We start from the raw sequence: 21770 nt of genomic DNA, 5'->3' as shown, positions 1-21770 counted from the left end.
CATATAACAAGTGAATCTTAAGAGCTACCTGGTTCTTTACAGCTTGACATTGTTCCTTACAGCTTGGAGAACTAATGCCCTCTTCTGTCCTATTGGTGTATATACAGGTAGAGCCCTGTATTTGCAAAAAGCAGGACAATGCTGAAGACAGCAGGCAGCATGGGTGTTTTAACCACAAAAGCATGCCTCTGGCACCTCGAGTAAGATGCCTCAAATGATGTTCCCTTGAAAAATTATATATGTACTAACATACCTGTACTAATGATTTCTAAAGTCTGCTTACTTTCAGAGCAAAAAACAGGACAATTATGAAGATCGAACTTCTGCCTCTGGCACTACTGCTTCTTCCAGAAATTGCATGCATATTAACAATAAATTGGCTAGCCGAAAGGATCTATCCCAAAAGGACTGGACAAAAACAGCTAGCTTTTCCAGCGCTTGGCCAATATATTATTTTTCTTGGGTACCCGAAAAATATTTTTCTCTTAAACAGCATCAAGTAATTTTGAGAACACGACGCCCCCATTCCCAGTAGGTGGGATGGGTGTTTTTGGTGGGTTACCAATGCTCATCTTTGCCTAATGGGGTTATTTACAATTAATAAAAGTTCATTTGGGGATTTCTTTCTTCTATCTTTCTTTCTCTCTTACTTTCTATCCCTTTTAATATTAAGGAAAAGGGGGGAAGGAAGGGAGGATACAGGGTTGTAAAATAAAGGTAGATTATTGAATCTACTAACTTCAAAAATTCTATATTGGTAAGGGAGGATACAGGGTTATAGAATAAAAGGTAGATTATTGAATCTACTAACTTCAAAAATTCTACATTGGTATTGTAGATTGATGGAAATTTAAGACTTTTGATTGATGGAAATTTAAGACTTCTTTTGCTTCACATTGATATGAACTTAAATTGTATATTCCATTCATTTTTGCTTTATGTATTATATGTTATATGTTGACAAAATATTGTATATTGTATGTTAGAAATTTACGTTCTTTTTATTTGATGTATTATTCATATACCACTAATGTCTTATAAAAAACTGTTTGGAATCATTGGGGATAAAAGTTGGTATTTAGTTACGTAGAAATCCTATTAGATACTCACTTTGTTATAGAGCAGGTTTGTTTAATAGCTCGTATATGTCTTCAAAGGAATAGATTGATAACTGTAAGAATAGATAGATTTGCTCTTCAAACTCTTCAGAGATCCACAGAATATGGCATTTAATGATGAGGGCTTTCCTGACAGAGAGAGACATCCGCTCCTGGCCGCCTCTCCATTTGCATCATTGAAGATGGGGGCTTCAAGAGACGCTGGTGACAGAATGGTCACTAGACGAAAAAACTGCTCTACTACTGCTCTTATCTCTACTGCTGATGACAGGATGATTGTCTGCAATGATCAACAATGATGCTGGAAAGATGACTGTCCAGCTTTAAAGAGAATAGGTGGACCAGACCATCGGATTTCCTGCTTCAAAAAGCAGTTCATTGGATGTTTTGGGCTGATAAGGCTGAAGACTGATTGCCCCAATGAAGGAGAAAATTCGGTGACTATCCAGGCAGTCTGCTCTCTCTGTACTCTGCAACTTGGAAGTTGCCTGCCAGCATTTCCTTTATTAGATAGATTTTCCTTCTTGGGTCTCTGATGGGATTGAAGACTAGATAGCCACAGTGTTACTAGAAGCTTTAGTAGATTAATAATTGCAATTTCTCATGAAAGAAAAGGACTCTCTTTGGTAGGATAGTGGTATACTTTTCCTTAGGTTAACAAGTATAAAAGGACTTTGTTATGTCTTTTTGTATGTCCTGATGAGTATGTATATATGTATATATGTGTATATAGTTCTTAATTTTTTAAAAGAAAAAGGGGATGTGTGGGAAAGATTAAGCTTTGTCACAGGTGGAAGCAGTCTTAGCAGGATTTACCCTTGGGGCACCCCATGAATACCTTGTGACAGACTGTTTGGAGCCTTCCTGGGCTTGGAATTCAGGAAGCCGACCTGGGAACCCCACCGTGGCTATTGTTTTCCTAATTGACCCTCGAAGGGAGAAGGAGACCGCCCTTTGCTTGTGACTGGGAAGGTGGGACAAAGAAAAAACAACAGGTGAAGGCCAGCAGGGCACGCGGAGAGAGGAAGGGACCGGACCAGCTCGCAGGACAGAGACACCTAAGGACCCGTCCTGCAGAACGGATTCCAGAAGGTTTACTCTTCTGTCCCTTTAACCTTTTTTCCTTCTTGTGTAAGCTAGTTGGGTTGTATAATAAAGTTTAATTGTTAATAAACAGAGCCAACATTACCTTACTTAAAGAAATCATGTAAAATCATAGTATTTTAGTTATTTCTAGTGTAACAATAAATAGGAATAAATACTATGAAGATATTAATGCTAATGAGCAATGAAAAATACATTATCACTCTTTCCAGCCAGCGCCGAGCGATGGGCATCTCTCGGGACAGCTGGCACAAGCGCCGCAAGACCGGAGGTAAGAGAAAGCCCTACCACAAGAAGCGGAAGTGTAAGCTAGGCCGGCCTGCTGCCAACACCAAGATTGGCCCGCGTCGCACACACACAGTCCGAGTTCGAGGAGGCAATAAGAAGTACCGTGCCCTGAGACTGGATGTGGGCAACTTCTCCTGGGGCTCTGAGTGTTGTACTCATAAAACAAGAATCATTGATGTTGTCTACAATGCATCCAATAATGAGCTTGTGCACACCAAGACCCTGGTGAAGAACTGCTCATTGACAGCACCCCGCACCGACAGTGGTACGAGTCCCACTATGCACTGCCCCTGGGCCGCAGAGAAGGGCGCCAAGCTGACTCCTGAGGAGAAAGAGATTTTAAACAAAAAACGATCAAAGAAAATTCAGAAGAAATACGATGAGAGGAAAAAGAACCCCAAAATCAGCAGTGTTCTGGAGGAGCAGTTCCAGCAGGGCAAGCTTCTTGCCTGTATTGCCTCAAGACCAGGCCAGTGCGGCAGAGCGGACAGCTATGTGCTAGAGGGTAAGGAGCTGGAGTTCTACCTGAGGAAGATCAAAGCCCAGAAAGGCAAATAAATCATTCCTAGCTCATGTAATAAAGGTGTTTATTGTTCTATTAAAAAAAAAGAAAAGAAAAATACATTATCCACTCTAAATACTCTCAAAATACTAACTTCTTATTTATTGTTTTATTATGTGTGGAAAATGGGTACAGTTTGTGGTTGTTCTTGGATACACATATCAATGCCTTGGTGAGCATCATTTCACACCTAATTTCATCCTTGTCTGTTGCTGGGATTGCAGGAATATTAATTTGAGTACCCCATTGTAAAAGATTCTTTTCCCATAAATACGCAGGTATATCAGCTACACAGGGTCTCAATTTCCCTATTTGCCCTTCTGGCTCCACACATTTAATCCATAATATACTTTGTCTTATTTGAGATAATTTACCAATCCCTATAAACTGTGTATAAACATTCCAAGGTGGCCAATCTGGATTCCAAGGCTTTTGGTAAAGGATAGTGATGTCTGCCTCTGTATCTACCAAACCTTCTATTTCAACATCACTCATTTGCACCATTAATTTGGGTCTCTGATGCTTAATTATTTTTTTACAGAACACATATCTTCCAGTATTCCCAAGTGCACCTTTTCTTTCTATTGAATCAGCTTTGCCCTTAATGTATGGAAACAGCAACAGTTGAGCAGTTCTATCCCCTGCATCCCCCTTTTACATATGCCATGATTTCACTTTCTTCCTTGCAATCTCCATATACAGTACCTGGATGCACAATGAAGCCTTGAGAAGTTAATCTGTTTTCCCAATACTATTCTGATTGTCCCTGAAGGTAAATGGCCATAAAACCAGTCCTTATTTGGCAACATTCAACCTTTGGGGATTGTGTAAGAGGTTTATCTGAGGACAAACCCAAAGCTGTGCTGCCTTTTAATAGCATGCATTAGATCATAATTCCTAGTTTTGTTCTTCCTGCCTGCTTGTTACGTTCTGGCTGACCAATGAATGGCAGCTCATATTTTTTGCCTCAAAGCCTCGAGCTGACAGGTCCCTCCTTCATTTCCCAATGGCAAGAGATTACTTTATATATCTTTCTTGGGTTTCAGTCCCTAGACTAATGTTTCCTTTTCCACAGTGGCTAAAATACCCTGGAAGTCTTGGCATATCATTACCATTACAGCCAGAGTCTCCTTGTTCTCTTCTGCTAATACCCTTTTCTCCAGAGTTAGCACACTTGCTATTTTGATCTCTAGAGCTTTTAATCCACAATTTACTTGTAAATGTCCAATTTCACTGCATATAAAGCACCAATGTTTTTGATATCTGAGACCTCTGAATATGGCTTGTCCTTTGATATTAGCATGATGCTCTTGAGAACCAAGGTCAGTTGTGTCTCTTATCCATTCATCTACAGAGGATGCTTCTGCTTTTAAATGTCCAATACTCTCAGACATTCACTATATTTATTTCCAAATGCCAAGCTCTGTATAAAATCTGGTCTGACATCAGGCTGTGATATGGCTGTATTTAAAGCTGATGCTAATCTCTTTAAGAAGTATGTGAAAGTTTCTCCAGGGCCTTATTTTACCTTAGCAAATGAAGTACACCTCTTCCTTGATCTTCAACCATCTTCCAAGCTCTTCAAGATGAAATGCAACATTGTTCTATCACAAAGTTGTTAGTTTTTATTTGTTCTTTTTTAAATTTAAATTTATTTTTATTATTAATTTATTCATATTACATCTAATTTGTTAGCCCATCCCTTGTATCATCCCATTCCTCCCTCCATCCTGCTTCCCTCTACTCCTCTCCCCTATGTCTGTGACTGAGGGGGCTCTCCTCCCCCTGTATATGCTCATAGGGTATCAAGTCTCTTCTTGGTGACCTGTTATTCTTCCTCTGAGTGCCACCAGACCTCTCCATCAAGAAGACGTTTTCAGAAATGGGGCGCCAGAGTTTGTATTAAAGTCAGACCCCCCTCTCCACTCAATGGTCCTGTCCATCAGCTAGATCTGGGTAGGGGTTTGAAGTTTACTGCCTATATTGTCCTTGGCTGGTGCCATAGGTTGAGCATGACCCCAGAACCCTGATCCTCCTGTCATAATGTTCTTATGGTAGGTTTCTAGGACCCTCTGAATCCTTCTATTTTCCCATTCTCCCATGCTTTTCTCACCTAAGGTCCCAATAGTATGTCCTCCCCTCTGATCTACTTTCCTGGTAAGTAAAGTCTTTCATAGGACATGCCCTTTGGGCTAGTGTCTCGATATAAGTGAATATATACCATTTGTCTCTTTTGGCTTCTGGGTGAACTCACTCATTATGATAATTTCTAGTTCAATTCATTTGTCCATAAATTTCAGAAATTCCTTCTTTTAATTAGCTGAATAATATTCCATAGTATAAATATACAACAGTTTCTTTATCCATTCTTCTACTGATGGACACTTAGGCTGTTTCCATGTTCTGATTATTATGAATAAGGCTGCTATGAACATGGTTTAGCATACATCCCTGTTGTGTGGTAGAGCATTTTCTGGGTATATTCCAAGGAGTGGAATAGCTGGATCTTAAGGAAGCCCTATTCCCATTTTTCTAAGAAAGCTACAGATAGATTTCCAGAGTTGTTGTAGTAGTTTGTATTCCCACCAGCAATGAAGGAGTGTTCCTCTCTTTCCACATCCTTGCCAGTATGTGGTGTCACTTGAGTTTTTGATCTTAGCTATTCTGATGGTGTAAAATGGAATCTCAGTGTCGTTTTGATTTGTATTTCTCTGATGACTAAGGATGTGGAGAATTTCTTTAAGTGCTTCTCATCCATTTGATATTCCTCTGTTGAGAATTCTCTGTGTAGTTCTGAGCCCCATTTCTCAATTGAGTTATTTGGTTTGGTGGTGTTTAATTTCTTGAGCTCTTTATATATTTTGGATATTAGACCTTTGTTAGATGTAGGGTTGGTGAAGATCTTTTCCCAGTCTGTAGGCTGTCGCTTTGTTATCTTGACAGTGTCTCCTGCTTTACAGAAGCTTCTCAGCCTCATGAGGTCCCATTTATTAATTGTTGACATTAATGTCTGGGCTGTTGGTGTTCTGTTCAGGAAGTTGTCTCCTGTGCCAATATGTTCCAGGCTCTTCCCCACTTTTTCCTCTAACCGATTTAATGTCTGTGGTTTTACGTTAAGGTCTTTAATCCACCTGGACTTGAGTTTTGTGCATGGTGACAAATAGCGGTCTAATTACATTTTTCTACATGTAGACATCCAGTTAGACCAGCACCATTTGTTGAAGATGGTATCGTTTTTCCATTGAATAGATTTAGCTTCTTTGTCAAAAATCAAGTGAACAAAAGTGTGTGGACTCATCTCTGGGTCTTCAATTCGATTCCATTGATCCTCTAGCCTATTGCTGTGCCAGTACCATGCTGTTTTAGTTGCTGTTGCTCTACAGTATAGCTTGAGATGGGGTATGGGGATTCCTCCGGAGGATCTTTTATTGTATAGGCTTGGTTTTGCTATTCTAGGCTTTTGTTTCTCCATATGAAGTTGAGAATTGATCTTTCAATATCTTCAAAATATTTTGTAGGTTATTGATAGGGATTGCATTAAATTTGTAAATTGCTTTGGTAAGATGGCCATTTTTACTATGTTAATTATTCCTATCCACAAATAAGGTAGATCCCTCCATCTTCTGATGTCATCTTCAATCTCTTTCTTCAGAGATTTGAAGTTTTTTTCAAATAAGTCCTTTACTTGATTGGTTAGAGTTACTCCTAGATATTTTATATTGCTCTTGGCTTTTGTGAAGGGTGTAGTTTTCCTAATTTCTTCCTCTGCCTGTATGTCACTTGTATATAGGAAAGCTACTGACTTTTTTGAGTTAATTTTGTATCCAGCCAATTTGCTGAAGATGTTTATCATCTGTAGGAGTTTGCTGGTGGAGTTTTGGGGGTCACTTATATACACTATCATGTCATCTGCAAATAGGGATAATTTGACTTCTTCCTTTCCCATTTGGATCCCCTTGATCTCCTTTTGATTTCTTTTTTTCTCCTTTATTAATTTAGTCTTCTTACATCTCAATGGTTATCCCATCCCTTGTATCCTCCCATTCTTCCCTCCCTCCCATTTTCCCCTTATTCCCCTCCCCTATGACTGTTCCTGAGGGGGATTACCTCCCCCATATATGTTCATAGGGTATCAAGTCTCTTCTTGGTAACCTGCTGTCCTTCCTCTGAGTGCCACCAGGTCTACCCCTCCAGGGGACATGGTCAAATATGAGGCACCAGAGTTACTGTGAAAGTCATACCCCACTCTCCCCTCAACTGTGGAGAATGTTCTGCCCATTGGCTACATCTGGGTAGGGGTTTAAGGTTTACCGCCTACATTGTCCAAGGCTGGTGCCTTACTTTGAGCGGGACCCCTATGCCCAAATCTGCCTATCATAATGTTCTACTTGTAGGCTTCTAGGACCCTCTGGATCCTTCCACTTTGCCATTCTCCCATGCTTCTCTCATCTAGAGTCCCACTAGAATGTCCTCCCCTCTGTCTCAGTTTCCTGGTAAGTGAAGGCTTTCATGGGACATGCCCCTTGGGCTAATATGCAGATATAAGTGAGTATATACCATTTGAGTCTTTCTGCTTCTGGGTTAACTCACTCATTATGATCATTTCTAGCTCAATCCATTTATCCACAAATTTCGGGAATTCCTTGTTTTTAATAGCTGAATAGTATTCCATAGTGTATATGTACCACAGTTTCTTTATCCATTCTTCAACTGAGGGACACTTAGGCTGTTTCCATGTTCTGGCTATTATGAATAAGGCTGCTATGAACATGGTTGAGCAAATTTTCTTGTTGTGTGCTGGAGCATCTTCTGGGTATATTCCAAGGAGTGGAATAGCTGGGTCTTGAAGAAGCCCTACTACCAGTTCTCTGAGATAGCACCAGATAGATTTCCAAAGTGGTTGTATTTTGCATTCCCACCAGCAATGAAGGAGTGTTCCTCTCTCCCCACATCCTCGCCAGCATGTGGTGTCACTTGAATGTTTGATCTTAGCCATTCTGATGGGTGTAAGATGGAATCTCAGAGTTGTTTTGATTTGCATTTCCCTGATGACTAAGGAGGTTGAGCATTTCTTTAAGTGTTTCTCAGCCATTTGATATTCCTCTGTTGAGAATTCTCTGTTTATTTCTAAGCCCCATTTCTCAATTGGGTTATTTGGTTTGGTGGTGTTTAATTTCTTGAGCTCTTTATATATTTTGGATATTAGACCTTTGTCATATGTAGGGTTGGTGAAGATCTTTTCCCAGTCTGTAGGCTGTTGCTTTGTTCTCTTGACAGTGTCTCCTGCTTTACAGAAGCTTCTCAGCCTCATGAGGTCCCATTTATTAATTGTTGACATTAATGTCTGGGCTGTTGATGTTCTGTTCAGGAAGTTGTCTCCTGTGCCAATATGTTCCAGGCTCTTCCCCACTTTTTCTTCTAAGTGACTTAGTGTCTCTGGTTTTATGTTGAGGTCTTTAATCCACTTGGATTTGAGTTTTGTACAAGGTTACAAATATGGGTCCAGTTGCATTTTTTTATACATAGACATCCAGTTAGACCAGCACCATTTGTTGAAGATGCTATCCCTTTTCCATCGAATGGATTTGGCTTCTTTGTCGAAAATCAAGTGACCGTATGTGTGTGGATTCATATCTGGGTCTTTGATTCTATTCCACTGATCAACCAGCCTGTTGCTGTGCCAGTACCATGCTGTTTTAATTACTATTGCTTTACAGTACAGTTTGAGATCAGGTATGAAGAATCCTCTGGAGCACCTTTTATTGTACAAGATTGTTTTAACTATTCTGGGTTTTTTGTTTTTCCATATGAAGTTCAGAATTGAACTTTTAATGTCTTTAAAAAATTGTATAGGTATTTTGATAGGGATTGCATTGAATCTGTAGATTCCTTTTGGTAGGATGGCCATTTTTTTATGTTAATTCTCCCGATCCATGAGCAAGGAAGATCATTCCATCTTCTCATGTCATCTTCAATCTCTTTCTTTAGAGTTTTGAAATTTTTTTCAAACAAGTCCTTCACTTGCTTAGTTAGAGTAACTCCTAAGTACTTTATATTGCTTGTGACTAATGTGAAGGGTGTAGTTTTCCTCATTTCTTCTTCTGCAAGCTTGTCATTTGTGTATAGGAAGGCTACAGACTTTTTTGAGTTAATTTTGTATCCAGCCAATTTGCTGAAGGTGTTTATCAGCTGTAGGAGTTCTCTGGTGGAATTTTGAGGGTCACTTATGTTCACTATCATATCATCTGCAAATAGGGATAACTTGACTTTCTCCTTTCCCATTTGGATACCCTTAATCTGCTTTTGTTGTCTTTTTGCTCTGGCTAGAACTTCGAGTACTATATTGAAGAGATATGGAGAGGGTGGGCAGCCTTGCCTTGTTCCTTTTTTTAGAGGAATTTCCTTGAGTATCTCACCATTTACTTTGATTTTGGCTATTGGCTTCCTATATATAGCCTTTATTATGTTCAGGAAAGTGCCTTGTATTCACGATCTCTCTAAAACATTAAACATGAATGGGTGTTGGATTTTATCAAATGCTTTCTCTGCATCTAAAGAGATGATCATGTGGTTTTTTATTTTCAGTTTGGTTATATGGTGGATTACATTGATGGATTTCCATATATTAAACCATCCCTGCATGCCTGGAATGAAGCCTACTTGGTCATGATGAATGATATCTTTGATGTGTTCTCATGTTCGTTTTGCAAGTATTTTATTTAGTATTTTTGCATCTATGTTCATAAGAGAAATTGGTCTGAAATTCTCTTTCTTTGCTAAGTCTTTGTGAGGTTTAGGTATCAATGTGACTATGGCCTCATAGAATGAATTCGGTGATATTCCATCCATTTCTATCTTTTGGAGTAGCTTGAAGAGTATCGGTATTAGCTCGCCCTTGAAGGTCTGGTAGAATTCTGCACTGAAACCATCTGGCCCTGGGCTTTTTTTGGTTGGGAGACTATCAATGATTGCTTCAATTTCTGTAGGGGAAATGGGATTATTTAGCTTGTTTATCTGTTCTTCCCTCAACTCTGGCAAGTGAAATTGATCAAGAAAATCTTCCATTTCCCTTAGATTTTCAAATTTTGTGGCATATATGCCTTCAAAGTAGGATCTTATGATTCTTTGTATTTCTTCAGTGTCTGTTGTTATGTCTCCCTTTTCATTTCTGATTTTGTTGATTTCAATACTGTCTCTCTGCCTTTTAGTTAGTTTGGCTAACGGTCTGTCTATCTTGTTGATTTTCTTAAAGAACCAGCTCTTGGTTTTGTTGATTCTTTGGACTGTTTTCTTAGTTTCTAATTTGTTAATTTCAGCCCTGAGTTTGATTATTTCCAGACGTCTACTCCTTTTGGGTGTTTCTGCTTCCAGTTGTGCGGTTAAGATGCTTATGTGTGATGTTTACAATTTCTCTTTAAAGGCACTTAGTGCTATGAATTTTCCTCTTAGCACTGTTTTCAATGTATCCCACAAGTTTGCGTATGTTGTTCCTTCATTTTCATTGAATTTCAGAAACTCCTTGATTTCTTTCTTTATTTCTTCCATGACCCAGGTGTCATTTAGCAGAGAGTTGTTTAGTTTCCACATACTTGTAGGCTTTTTGTTATTTCTGTTGTTGTTGAATTGCAGCCTAAGCCCATGGTGATCTGATAGGATACAAGGTATTATTTCAATCCTCTTGTATCTGTTGAAGCCTGCTTTGTGACCTACGATGTGATCAATTTTGGAGAAGGTTCCATGGGTTACAGAGAAGAAGGTATATTCTTTCTTGTTTGGTTGAAAGATTCTATAGATATCTGTTAGATCCATTTGACCCATGGCATTGGTTAATGATGTTATTTCTCGGCTTAGTTTCTGTTTCAATGACTTATCCTTCAGTGAGAGTGGGATGTTGAAGTCTCCCACTATTATTGTGTGGGGATCGATGTGTGGTTTATGCTTTTTTAGCAGATCTTTTACAAATATGGATGCCCTTGTATTGGGAGCATAGATGTTCAGAATTGTGATGTCTTCTTGGTTGACTTTACCTTTGATGAGTATGAAGTGTCCTTCTGTATCCCTTTTGATTAATCTTGGTTGAAAGTCTATTTTGTTCGATATTAAAATGGCTATGCCTGCTTGCTTCTTGTGACCATTTGCTAGGAATATTTTTTTCCAACCTTTTACCCTGAGGTAATGCCTATCATTATGGGTGAGATGTGTTTCTTGAATGCAGAAGAATGTTGGATCCTGTTTATGCACCCATTCAGTTAGTCTGTGTCTTTTTATTGGAGAGTTGAGACCATTGATGTTGAGAGATATTAATGAACAGTGAATGGTAAGAATCTTAATTTTGATGTTGGTTCCAGTCGAGCATTTGTGTAGTTGTGTTTTTGCCATGGTACAGTTATATATTTCCTGAGTAGTTTTAGTTATAGCTTGATCCTTTGGGAAGGGGTTTTCCTTCTAATAAAGCTGGATTTGTGGATAGGTACTGTTTGAATTTGTTTTTGTCATGGAATGTTTTGTTTTCTCCATCAACGGTTATTGATAGTTTTGCTGGGTAAAGTAGTCTGGCCTGGCATCTGTGGTCTCTTAGGGTTTGCAGGATCTCTGTCCAGGCCCTTTTGGCTTTGATGGTCTCTGTTGAGAAGTCAGGTATAATTCTGATAGGTTTGCCATTAAATGTTATTTGGCCCTTTTCCCTTGCAGCTTTTAATATTTTTTCTTTGTTCTTTATGTTTTGTGTTTTGATTATTATGTGACGGGCAGTTTTCTTTTCTGTTCAATTCTATTTGTTGCTCTGTAGGCCTCTTGTATGTTTATAGGCATCTCTTTCTTTAGATTGGGGAAAATTTCTTCTATGATTTTGTTGAGAATAGTTTCTGGGCCTTGGAGTCTGATGTCTTCTCTTTCTTTAATGCCTATTATCCTCAGATTCCTTCTTTTCATGGTGTCCTTGATTTCTTGGATGTTTTGTGTCCGGAGTTTTCCAGATTTGGCATTTTCTTTAATGGTTGCTTCAAGACCTGTGATTGTAACTTCTAGTCCTGAGATTCGTTCTTCCATCTCTTGGATTCTGTTAGAAAATCTCACCTCGGGGTCCCTGCCTTCTTCTCTGAGATCTCACGTTCTCATTTTTCTTCTGTCTGTGTGTCTATCATTGAATCCATTTTCATCTTCAGATCTTCGACTGATTTTTTTTATTTCTTTAATCTGATTGTTTGTATATTCCTGAGTTTCTTCCATTGCCTCTCTATAGGTCTTCAGAGCTTGAACCGTTTTCTTGATTTCTTTCATCTGGTTATTTGCATTTTCCTGAAAATTTTCCAGTTCATTCCTATGTGTTTCCTGTATGTCTCTCATCTGTTTGGCTGCATCTTCCTGCATTTGATTATGGATTTTATTTGTTTCCTCCATTATCATCCTCATTACTAAGGATTTGAGGTCATTTTCTTGTATTTCCATTATGTTTGAATTCTCTGGGTCGTTTTCTGTGGGATAGATGGAAACTGGAGAAACCCTGTTGTTTGGGTGTTTTTTGCGTATGCTTTTACACTGTCCTTTAGACACCTTGCCATCTTTGTTTTTGTTTGGTAGTTTCCAGAGTTGGGTGTAGGGAATCTGATGATAGATTCACTTGTTTTCTTGTGATTTCCCTAGGCTGAAACTCTGATGCTTCACTGGTGTAGGTGGCAGGAGGCTAGCCCTGTTGTTTTGGACTCTCACAGCCAGTGATCCTCAGCTCCCCTGTACTGTGGGTCCTGCAATCATTCTGGGTCTCTGAATGAGCATTGGGTCAGGCCAAGGTATCCACAGCCTTCTGGGTCGCCTGCCAAATCCAGCCAGGCACACTGGGCCCAAACCACGTGCCGAGCTCACCTAAATTCTCAGGGTCTGAACCATTTGCTGAGCTCAGCTAGGGACTCTGGGCCCAACCCACACACTGAGCTCCCCTAGGGACTCTGGCCCCCAAATGCATGCAGAGTCCAGCCAGAATTTTTAGGCTGGGACTGCACATCAAGCTCAGCTAGGGGCTTTTGGCCCAAAGTGTGTGCTATAGTCAGTTATAGACTCAGGGCCCGAACCATCTGCCAAGCTCAGCCAGGAATTCTGGATTCAAACTGCGCACTGCATCCAACCCGAGTCTTAGAGCCAGGACTGTGCCAAAAGTGCAGCTAGAGTTTCTGGGCCCAATCTATCTGCCAAGCACAGTTAGAGACTCTGGCCCCAAACTGCTCGCCGAACTCCACCTAAGTCTCCGGGGCAGAATTGTGCACCGAGCTCAGCCAGGAAATCTGAACCCACACTGCACGCTGCATTCCGCCTGGGACTCTGGGCCTAAACTGCATAGAGAGTCCAGCCAGAGTCTTAGGGCTGCCAAGGATGTGCGCAAAGCTCAGCTAGAGTCTTTGGGCCGAATCTGCCCGGCAAGTCCTGCTAGGGACTCTGGGCCGAATCTGCATGCTGACCTCAGCCTGCATCAGTGTCCCAGAACTGCATGCTGAGCTGAGCTAGTGTCTTGGGCAGAACTGCTCACTGAGCTGAGCTAGCACCTCAGGTGGAACTGAGTGCTCCACCCAGCCTGCGACACAGCAGGGGAGCTGTGGCTGAGCTAATCTACCACCTCAGGCAGAATTGCTTGCTGAACTGACCCAGCGTCTCCACAGCACTGCGCACTGAGCTGAACCCGGGACTCTGCCGCTGAACTGTCTGCTGAGTCCAGTTTGGGTCTCAAGGCACCTTGTGACCCAAATCCTGCCCCTATTTTAGGCAGAAATCTGTCTGTCACAGAAACAATGACATTTATGATAGGTTTAACAGATAGATATAATTCCATAGGAAGATATGGTAAAATTGTTTGAAGAGGTCTCTCCAAAGGTTTCAGACACCTACACAATATGGCATTTAAAGATTTTTTTTTAAGATTATTTAACAACAAGTCCTGTTAACTCCTAGCAACAGCCAGCCAACCTCAGAGAAGATGATGAGCATCAAAGAACCTCATGTGGAGATGGCTTCAAATGTGGCAAACCAGCCACTGGCAAGATACTGTTCTTACATTTTCTCCACTAGGACCACAGTGGGGGAGCACTTCCCTACCAGCCCAGCAGAAGACCCTGATTGATTCAAAATCAGTTCTCCCTATGCAATGTCCATCTCAGAATGTCCTCTCAGAACCACCTTTGCTATATCCCAAAGGCTCTGAAAGTTGTGTGTTCATTTGATTTTGATTCTAGGAACTTTCAAATTTCCTCCCTGATCCCTTTGATGATTCACTAGTCTTTCAAATTGTCTTCTTCAATTCCAGATGGTTTTGTAATTTCAGAACCCTCCTTCTACTGATTTCTAGTGTTATTATGATATAATAAAAGAATTTTATTTCATTATTTTGTGTTTTCAAATAATTCCCATATGTCTTAAAATGCACTAAGTCTGAGAAATAAAAGATACTAAACCATTTAAATGTAGAGAAAAGGTCTGAATTTACCTAAAACACCTACATGGACTAAATCAGTGTTCATTCACCACAGAAATAAAGTCCTTCAACAGATGAGTTTATTCATGGATTCTGCCAATCATTTAATAAAGGATAAACAGTAACCCTGAAACTCTTCCAAAAGATAGCAGAACATGGACCACATCCCCTCTTTCTGTCACTCAGTTCAAGTCAACATTATCTCCTTTGGTAAAGCCAAACAGACATTGCATGAGAATAAAACTTGAACCAACATCCAAGATAGCAAAGATAAAGTAACAACCACCACAATCACCTACCACACGGTACTAGGGGCTGAGTTGAGCAGAATAGTAAAACAACTTAAACACTACTTGATTTTTCTCAGTTATCAACAGGTGTCTGATATCAATAGCATACAATTATTACAGATGATGAAAATTTCATTTCATGCAATCCAAAATATTTTCATGATTTTTTCAAAACACCCAATAACTTAGTAACAGAGGTAAATAAACACCATCTACATCAAATCCACAGTTAACACACTATGATGAGACTGAAAACTTTACTCAGCTTTTGCTAATAAGATAAGGAAATAAATATTTGGCACCTTAACTCAAAACTCAGAGTGCTTAGGCATGAACATCTGCTCTGCTCTATATGACTTATTTTCAGGGAGACAACAAGTTGTATCTTTGTGATCAATGTGACAATTTTGATGTAGAAGAAAAATCATTAGGTTATTGGAGCACTCCCTGTGGATAGAACTATTCAGGTGTTCTGTGATAGAACTATTTCTCAGGAGAAAGGGCTGCTGAAGAGTGTGGCTCCTCTGCACAGAGCTATTGTCCTATCCATAAGAACTCTCTGGGGTGCACTGAGATGCCTCCTGAAACTCACCAGTGAGAAGAGAGTGTGAGTCTCCTGGGGTGAGGGTAAGAAGAATAAGACACAAAACACATAAAATTTTAGTACAATAGGTTTATATCTCATTGTTTCCCAGGAAAGGATAAAGTGCAGATGTGCCCTCGGTATAGTAAAGAAAGTGAGAGAGAGAAGAGAGAGAGAGAGAAAGAGAGAGAGAGAGACAGAGGCAGAGACACAGAGACACAGAGAGAAAGAGACAGACAGACAGACACAAGACACAGAGAAAGAGAGAGAGAGATACAGAAAGAGAGAGATTGAGACACTGCCTTGAAGGACATGATGCTCTCTCCTGAGACACACAATTTTCTTGACATCAGCCATGGTTTCTGACTGTAACAAAAGCTTTCCAGAACAATGTAAAGATGAGGATGATGATGGTATGTGTCAACTTTTGTTGTAAGGAAGAGAAAGCCAGGAGTGGATAATCAGAAGTAAAAACCACCTAATTATCTCTTCAAGTGCTGTGATTGCAGGTAGGTGCCACAAAATACTCAAAACATTTTCCATTCTTACTTTTATTCTAATTAGTGATTATCTCCTACTGTGAGGCTATTAAAGTTTAAGCAGACTATTTCTCAGAAAACATCTTTGTGTTGTTGTTAATCACTTGTTTCTTAGTAAATTAGAATTCACTTGTCACTGTAATACTCATAGTATGTGATACTTTGTACACTAGTCAAGAGATCCCACAGTTCCTAATGGGTTGAACGAAATTTCCAATCAGCTGCATAAGTGGTCATAGGTAAGTGAATGTGGGGAAACTGTAAGTCATGGGTGAGCCTCTTAGTAATTTTTTTCCTGACCAATCTACACAAATTCTGTGTGTTGTTATAATAGAAATAGTCACCATATAATAGTGAAGATGAACATTCTCTGAGAATTTTCACACAGAGACACTGCAATGTTTCAGAAACATAGTTCAACAGTGTGCTGTGACCTTAATGATCAGATAAAGCACTGAACCCAACAATGAACATTTCTAACCACATGACACAAGGGAAAAGGACATTTTCACCTGCAGCATTCACAATTCAGAGCCAAGGAGGTACGCTGGACTTGGGTCTCCAGGCTGTGTAAGGTTTCATGCAAAGCGAAAACAGTAAGATTTTAAAGTCCTCTCATCTCATGCACCATCTCTTGGATATATACAGTCGCCAATAAAACATACCATGTGATATGAACCTTCAGAACCTTGTCAGTGCTTAGTTCACACTTGACTTTTATAACACTAAATGTCTGTGTATAAAATAGAGTTGGTTATTAGTAAGAAACCATTTCAAACAGCTCAGCCAGAGTGATGTGGAGGATGACATCAGGCAGTGCTTAAAAGGAAAAAGTCAATGCAAAATTTAGGTCAATAAAATATAATAAGTGAGGGGCAGATGGGTTATCTACATCAGTGTGTTCTGACACTTGTTTCTTTCTCTCAAGAATCTTGGTACTCTTTCTGAGAAAATCATTCTCATTCCACATCTTGAGATGAAAATATAACATTATGGGTATGTGTTCAAAACCGAGTTTCTGAAAATTTAACTGAGAGACAAAACCATACTCTCTAAATGGAGAGCTGTTCGTATAAATAAAGAAATTACTACTAAAAACCAGGATATTAAAAAACCAAGGTGTTAAAAAAAACAGGGTGTTTAAGAAAACATTTCAGTTTAAAAAATACCCATGTCTGTGTTGTTTTTTTGGTGTGTGGTATTTACTTTTAGAGAGTGTTTGTTTTCTTTTGTTTTCCACAGTAACACACAACACATGAGACTATAGATATTTGAATTTAATGTAGTAAAGGGAAATGCTTGCAATCCTTTAAATAAGTGTATGATGCATCAACACAAATATTCAGTGCTTCAGCATATTTTTTACAAGTGTTGAGTCCACATAATCACGGCAAACCTCCTGCTTCATGCTCATTAAAGCTTTAAGTCAACCCACCTGTTCTCTATTCTTAGATTTTTAGAACTTCTGCATGAATAAGTGCACATCCAATATAATAGATGCAGTAATTTATTAAACACAACTAAATGCCACCACCCCCACCCAGGGATAGAAGATTCCAGCACCATTTTTATATATGTATGATTTTTTTTTGCTTTTCCATTACCTATATTAAGAAATAGTTTAGAGATAAATTAATGAATGGGAATAAAGACTGGATGGTGGTGTGAATTTCACCAAAATAGAGTGTCTACAAATGTAAATGTAAAGTGCCTGTGAGCAGACATACACATATGTTCATGCCCTGTGTAGCCAATAAGAGTTCAGCACCTGACCATCTCATGTCCCCTGTCATGTTGAGGGTTGAGGAAGGAGAAGTCACGGTACTGTGACCCTATTTCTTTCTCATATCTTAGCTTGTGAATTTTAAGCTTCTCTGATTACCACATTACACCCTAGACATCAAGATGTGCCTTGCCTTTAATTCTATGTATTACAGTAATCATTTATTTATTTAATGGTTATTTGGTTTTATTTTCCTTTCACAAAAAATACAAATCTTACCTGAGGAAATGATCCTTTAATACCTGGATCTGAGTTCTAACAATAGCAATCAGAGAATACTCTGGGCCCAATACACTGAGGATAGGTGAAGAGTATCAGTGGAAACAGGAAAGCACAGAGATGAGTAGGTAAGAGATAAGTTTTTCTATGTTACATTTATAACTAGGTAACAATAAGAATGTTGAAAGAACTAGAAAACAATTAATGTTCTCCTTTTACTCGGATGAATCTTACTCTATATGTGAGCCTGAACTCGGGGCTACAGTAAACCTTCTGCCTCAGCTTAGTTAGTGCAAGTACTACAAATACAACTCTTGCTTAAATCCATGTACATTTGGTACAGTGATCAGTACAACTTGAAAATTCATCTGTTGTGGTAAACAGAGAAAAGATAAGATATGATAATCTGTGAGGATTACTCCTTGTTTCTAAGCTTTGATTTTATGACTACAGGTAAAGATTTTCTTTCAACTTAACTGAGCCTCTCAAAGTATTAAAATGATTAATATCCCTCATCTTCAAGGATCCTTCTAATGACTTGCTGTTCTCTCTTCCAGGACATGAGTGTCAATTGCTCTCTGTGGCAGGAGAACAGCTTGTCTGTCAAACGCTTTGCATTTGCCAAGTTCTCTGAGGTCCCTGGAGAATGCTTCCTCCTGTTCACCCTCATCCTCCTCATGTTCTTAGTGTCCCTGAAAGGAAATGCACTCATAGCCCTTGCTATCTGCACCAGTCCATCCCTGCATTCCCCCATGTACTTCTTCCTAGCCAACTTGTCTCTCCTGGAGATGGGCTACACTTGTTCTGTCATACCCAAGATGCTGCAAAGCCTTGTGACTGAGGTGCGGGGGATCTCTCGGGAGGGTTGTGCTACACAGATGTTTTTCTTCTTATTCTTTGGTATAACCGAGTGCTGCCTGTTGGCAGCCATGGCCTTTGACCGCTACATGGCCATATGCGCCCCACTACACTATGCAACCCGAATGAGTCGTGGTGTATGTGCTCATTTGGCAATTGTTTCATGGGGAATAGGATGCATAGTGGGGTTGGGACAGACCAATTTTATTTTCTCTCTGGACTTCTGTGGACCCTGTGAAATAGATCATTTCTTCTGTGACCTTCCACCTGTCCTGGCACTTGCCTGTGGAAATACATACCATAACGAAGTTGCAGTATTTGTGGTAGCAGTCCTCTGCATATCCAGCCCATTTTTACTGATCATTTCTTCCTATGTCAGAATTCTGGTTGCAGTGCTGGTGATGCCTTCACGTGAGGGACGCCATAAAGCTCTCTCCACCTGTTCCTCCCACCTACTTGTAGTTACACTCTTCTATGGCTCAGGATCTATCACCTACTTGAGGCCCAAGTCTAGCCACTCACCAGGAATGGACAAACTCTTGGCCCTCTTCTATACAGCAGTGACATCCATGCTGAACCCCATCATCTACAGTTTACGGAACAAGGAAGTAAAAGCAGCACTGAGAAGAACTCTGGGACTGGGCGATGTTCTGAAAATGAATAGGTAACAGAACCCTGAAGAGTTGATAGCTAATAATAATGCATAAAAAGTCCAAGTTAACAAAAACCAGTACGTTCTTTTGTGTTATATTGAGTATCTCCATAATTTTGAAGGTGTGTCTCTACTTTGTATTGTTTTGTAATTGCTAATTTTTTTAAATTAATTTATTCTTGTTACATCTCAATGGTTATCCCATCCCTTGTATCCTCCCATTCTTCCCTCCCTCCCATTTTTCCCTTACTCCCTTGTCCTATGACTGTTCCTGAGGGGGATTACCTCCCCCTGTATATGCTCATAAGGTATCAAGTCTCTTCTTGGTAACATGCTATCCTTCCTCTGAGTGCCACCAGGTCTCCCCCTCCAGGGGACATGGTCAAACGTGAGGCACCAGAGTACGTGATAAAGTCATATCCCACTCTCCACTCAACTGTGGAAAATGTTCTGGGTAGGGGTTTGAAGTTTACCGACTGTATTGTCCTTGGCTGGTGCCTTAGTTTGAGCAGGACCCCTGGGCCCAAATCTGCCTATCAGACACTAAGGAATGCAAGTAAAGGCCCAATATTGTAGAGTGTTTCCATTTAGTTTTAGTCTAGCATGACAATATAAATTGCCAAATTGGAAATTATAGCCCCTGGTTTACCTATGACATATGATCTTTATTAAGACATGTCTCACACAACTCTTTATTCTATAGTAACTGTAAAACGGGTCTTCTTTCAGTCCACATCTCCATTTTTATTAAATAGTCCAATTTATTGGAAGTTTTTGAATTCCTTGTGAATTATTATACCAAGAGTGTACAAACATTCCAATACACTGAACTGTTAAGATTTGAGACTATTTGCTTTAAAAATATTAAGGAAACCATGAGAAATATTTTCAAGACTTTCCATGACAGTTTCTAAAATAATATTAATGTATTAATGTTTGGTAGCCCACAGGCCACTCAGGCCAAGGAGGAAGATGGGCTTACTACATATATTTGTTTCTCTCTGCCTTCTTCCAAGTCCAATGCTCTAGTCTCTTCCCCAGGTCCATATCAGAACACATACAGCAGTCTGACCACCAACTCAAACATATTATTAAGACTTCCACCCTTTCTTCCTCCAATTCATTATACTATCCCAGGCTCCAACATCAGCCAGCATTGCCTGTGAACCCTCAGCCTCAAAAGTATAGTCTAACTGTGGATGCTCAGGGATCCCTCCTTTTCACCAAACCCAATGCCCCAATCTCACTTCCACCTCTGTAACAGATCAGCTACTGAGGCCTCCACCTCCTTTCTACCCACATTTATGTAAGATAATACAGATCTCCTCTAACCCTCCACATGTATCCTCTTATCCCAGACCCAAGTCCAGATGGCTCTCCCTGAGAACTAGCCTCCCAAGCCTGACTGAGAAGAAAATAGGCCAGTGAAGCAGGTCGGTGAGCTCAGATGCTCACTCTCCCAGCTCTCTTTCATATCCAGCCCCCTGCCTTACTTACAGGTATCAGTCTACCTGTTGAGGGCCTCATCTCATTCTCTGCCCATATTCCTCAGGGACTATGAGGATGGACATGGTAGAATAGCCAGTTTTCCTACTTCTGGTGAACCCTCTCTGCCCTGCCCTCCTATACAATCCCCATTTCTATGTTGCAACCCAAAAACTTAAAATCACATTTTACCCAAAACCCCTAATAGCCACACCTATCAGACTCCCAGAAGAATTTCTTACCAGGTAAAACATAGCCACCACAGGCTCCTAACAATCACAGAGAGCAATGTAAGTCAAGGAATAAAACACCCACACAACAAAAACAAGACCAGGTATCAGCACCTAGAATTACAATCTTCCAAAACCAAGAAGCTTCGACCCCACTTTCAAATATAATTAATAGAGATTCCAAGATGGTGGTGTCAAACATGCTCTGTATCTGATCTACAGGAAGGAGACTAGGGACCCGACTCAGAGCCATGATCCACAAGACATGGAGAACACTAGGTGAGAGTGGTCCACACAGTGCAGACCACAGGCAGGTCTGGCCTCAGGTCATCCAATGGCCAACAGAGCATGGGGGCCCAGTGCCCTGAGTCTGGACCAGAACTTTCCTGCAAACTGCGTCAGCACTCTATTGCAGGAACTCCATATCTGGAACTGAACTCTGGGCATTGAAGCACTAGAGCTCCTGGCCTGGGAAAACTGAGGAAAACCAGTGCATCTGTCCTCAGACCCATGCCACGCCAACCTGTGCCAGTCCACAGAAAGCCCAGGTGTCACATGGGGGCCCAAGTAGCAATGGACAAGTTATCCAGCCACAGCTGCA

General features: G+C 40.2%; 1 protein-coding gene and 1 pseudogene across 2 annotated transcripts; both read left to right on the top strand.

Moving 5' to 3' along the window:
* The first annotated feature begins 2430 nt into the window (after window positions 1-2430).
* LOC311604558 (small ribosomal subunit protein eS8-like) lies at window positions 2431-3111 on the top strand (annotated as a pseudogene). Its single transcript has one exon. The product of its transcript is annotated as a small ribosomal subunit protein eS8-like (transcript).
* Window positions 3112-18477: 15366 nt separating this feature from the next.
* Window positions 18478-19470, top strand: LOC311604415 (olfactory receptor 10C1-like; the record flags this gene model as incomplete). The annotated part of the gene is made up of 1 exon (XM_084794320.1): window positions 18478-19470. One exon carries the CDS (start codon window positions 18478-18480, stop codon window positions 19468-19470), a length of 993 nt encoding a protein of 330 aa, XP_084650446.1.
* Window positions 19471-21770: the final 2300 nt, after the last annotated feature.

Source organism: Acomys minous, assembly GCF_964271855.1.
Source record: "Acomys minous genome assembly, chromosome: 1".
NCBI classification, from domain to species: Eukaryota; Metazoa; Chordata; class Mammalia; order Rodentia; family Muridae; genus Acomys; species Acomys minous.
Note: the sequence above shows the minus strand (reverse complement) of the source record. Positions and strands in the feature narration are given on the sequence as shown.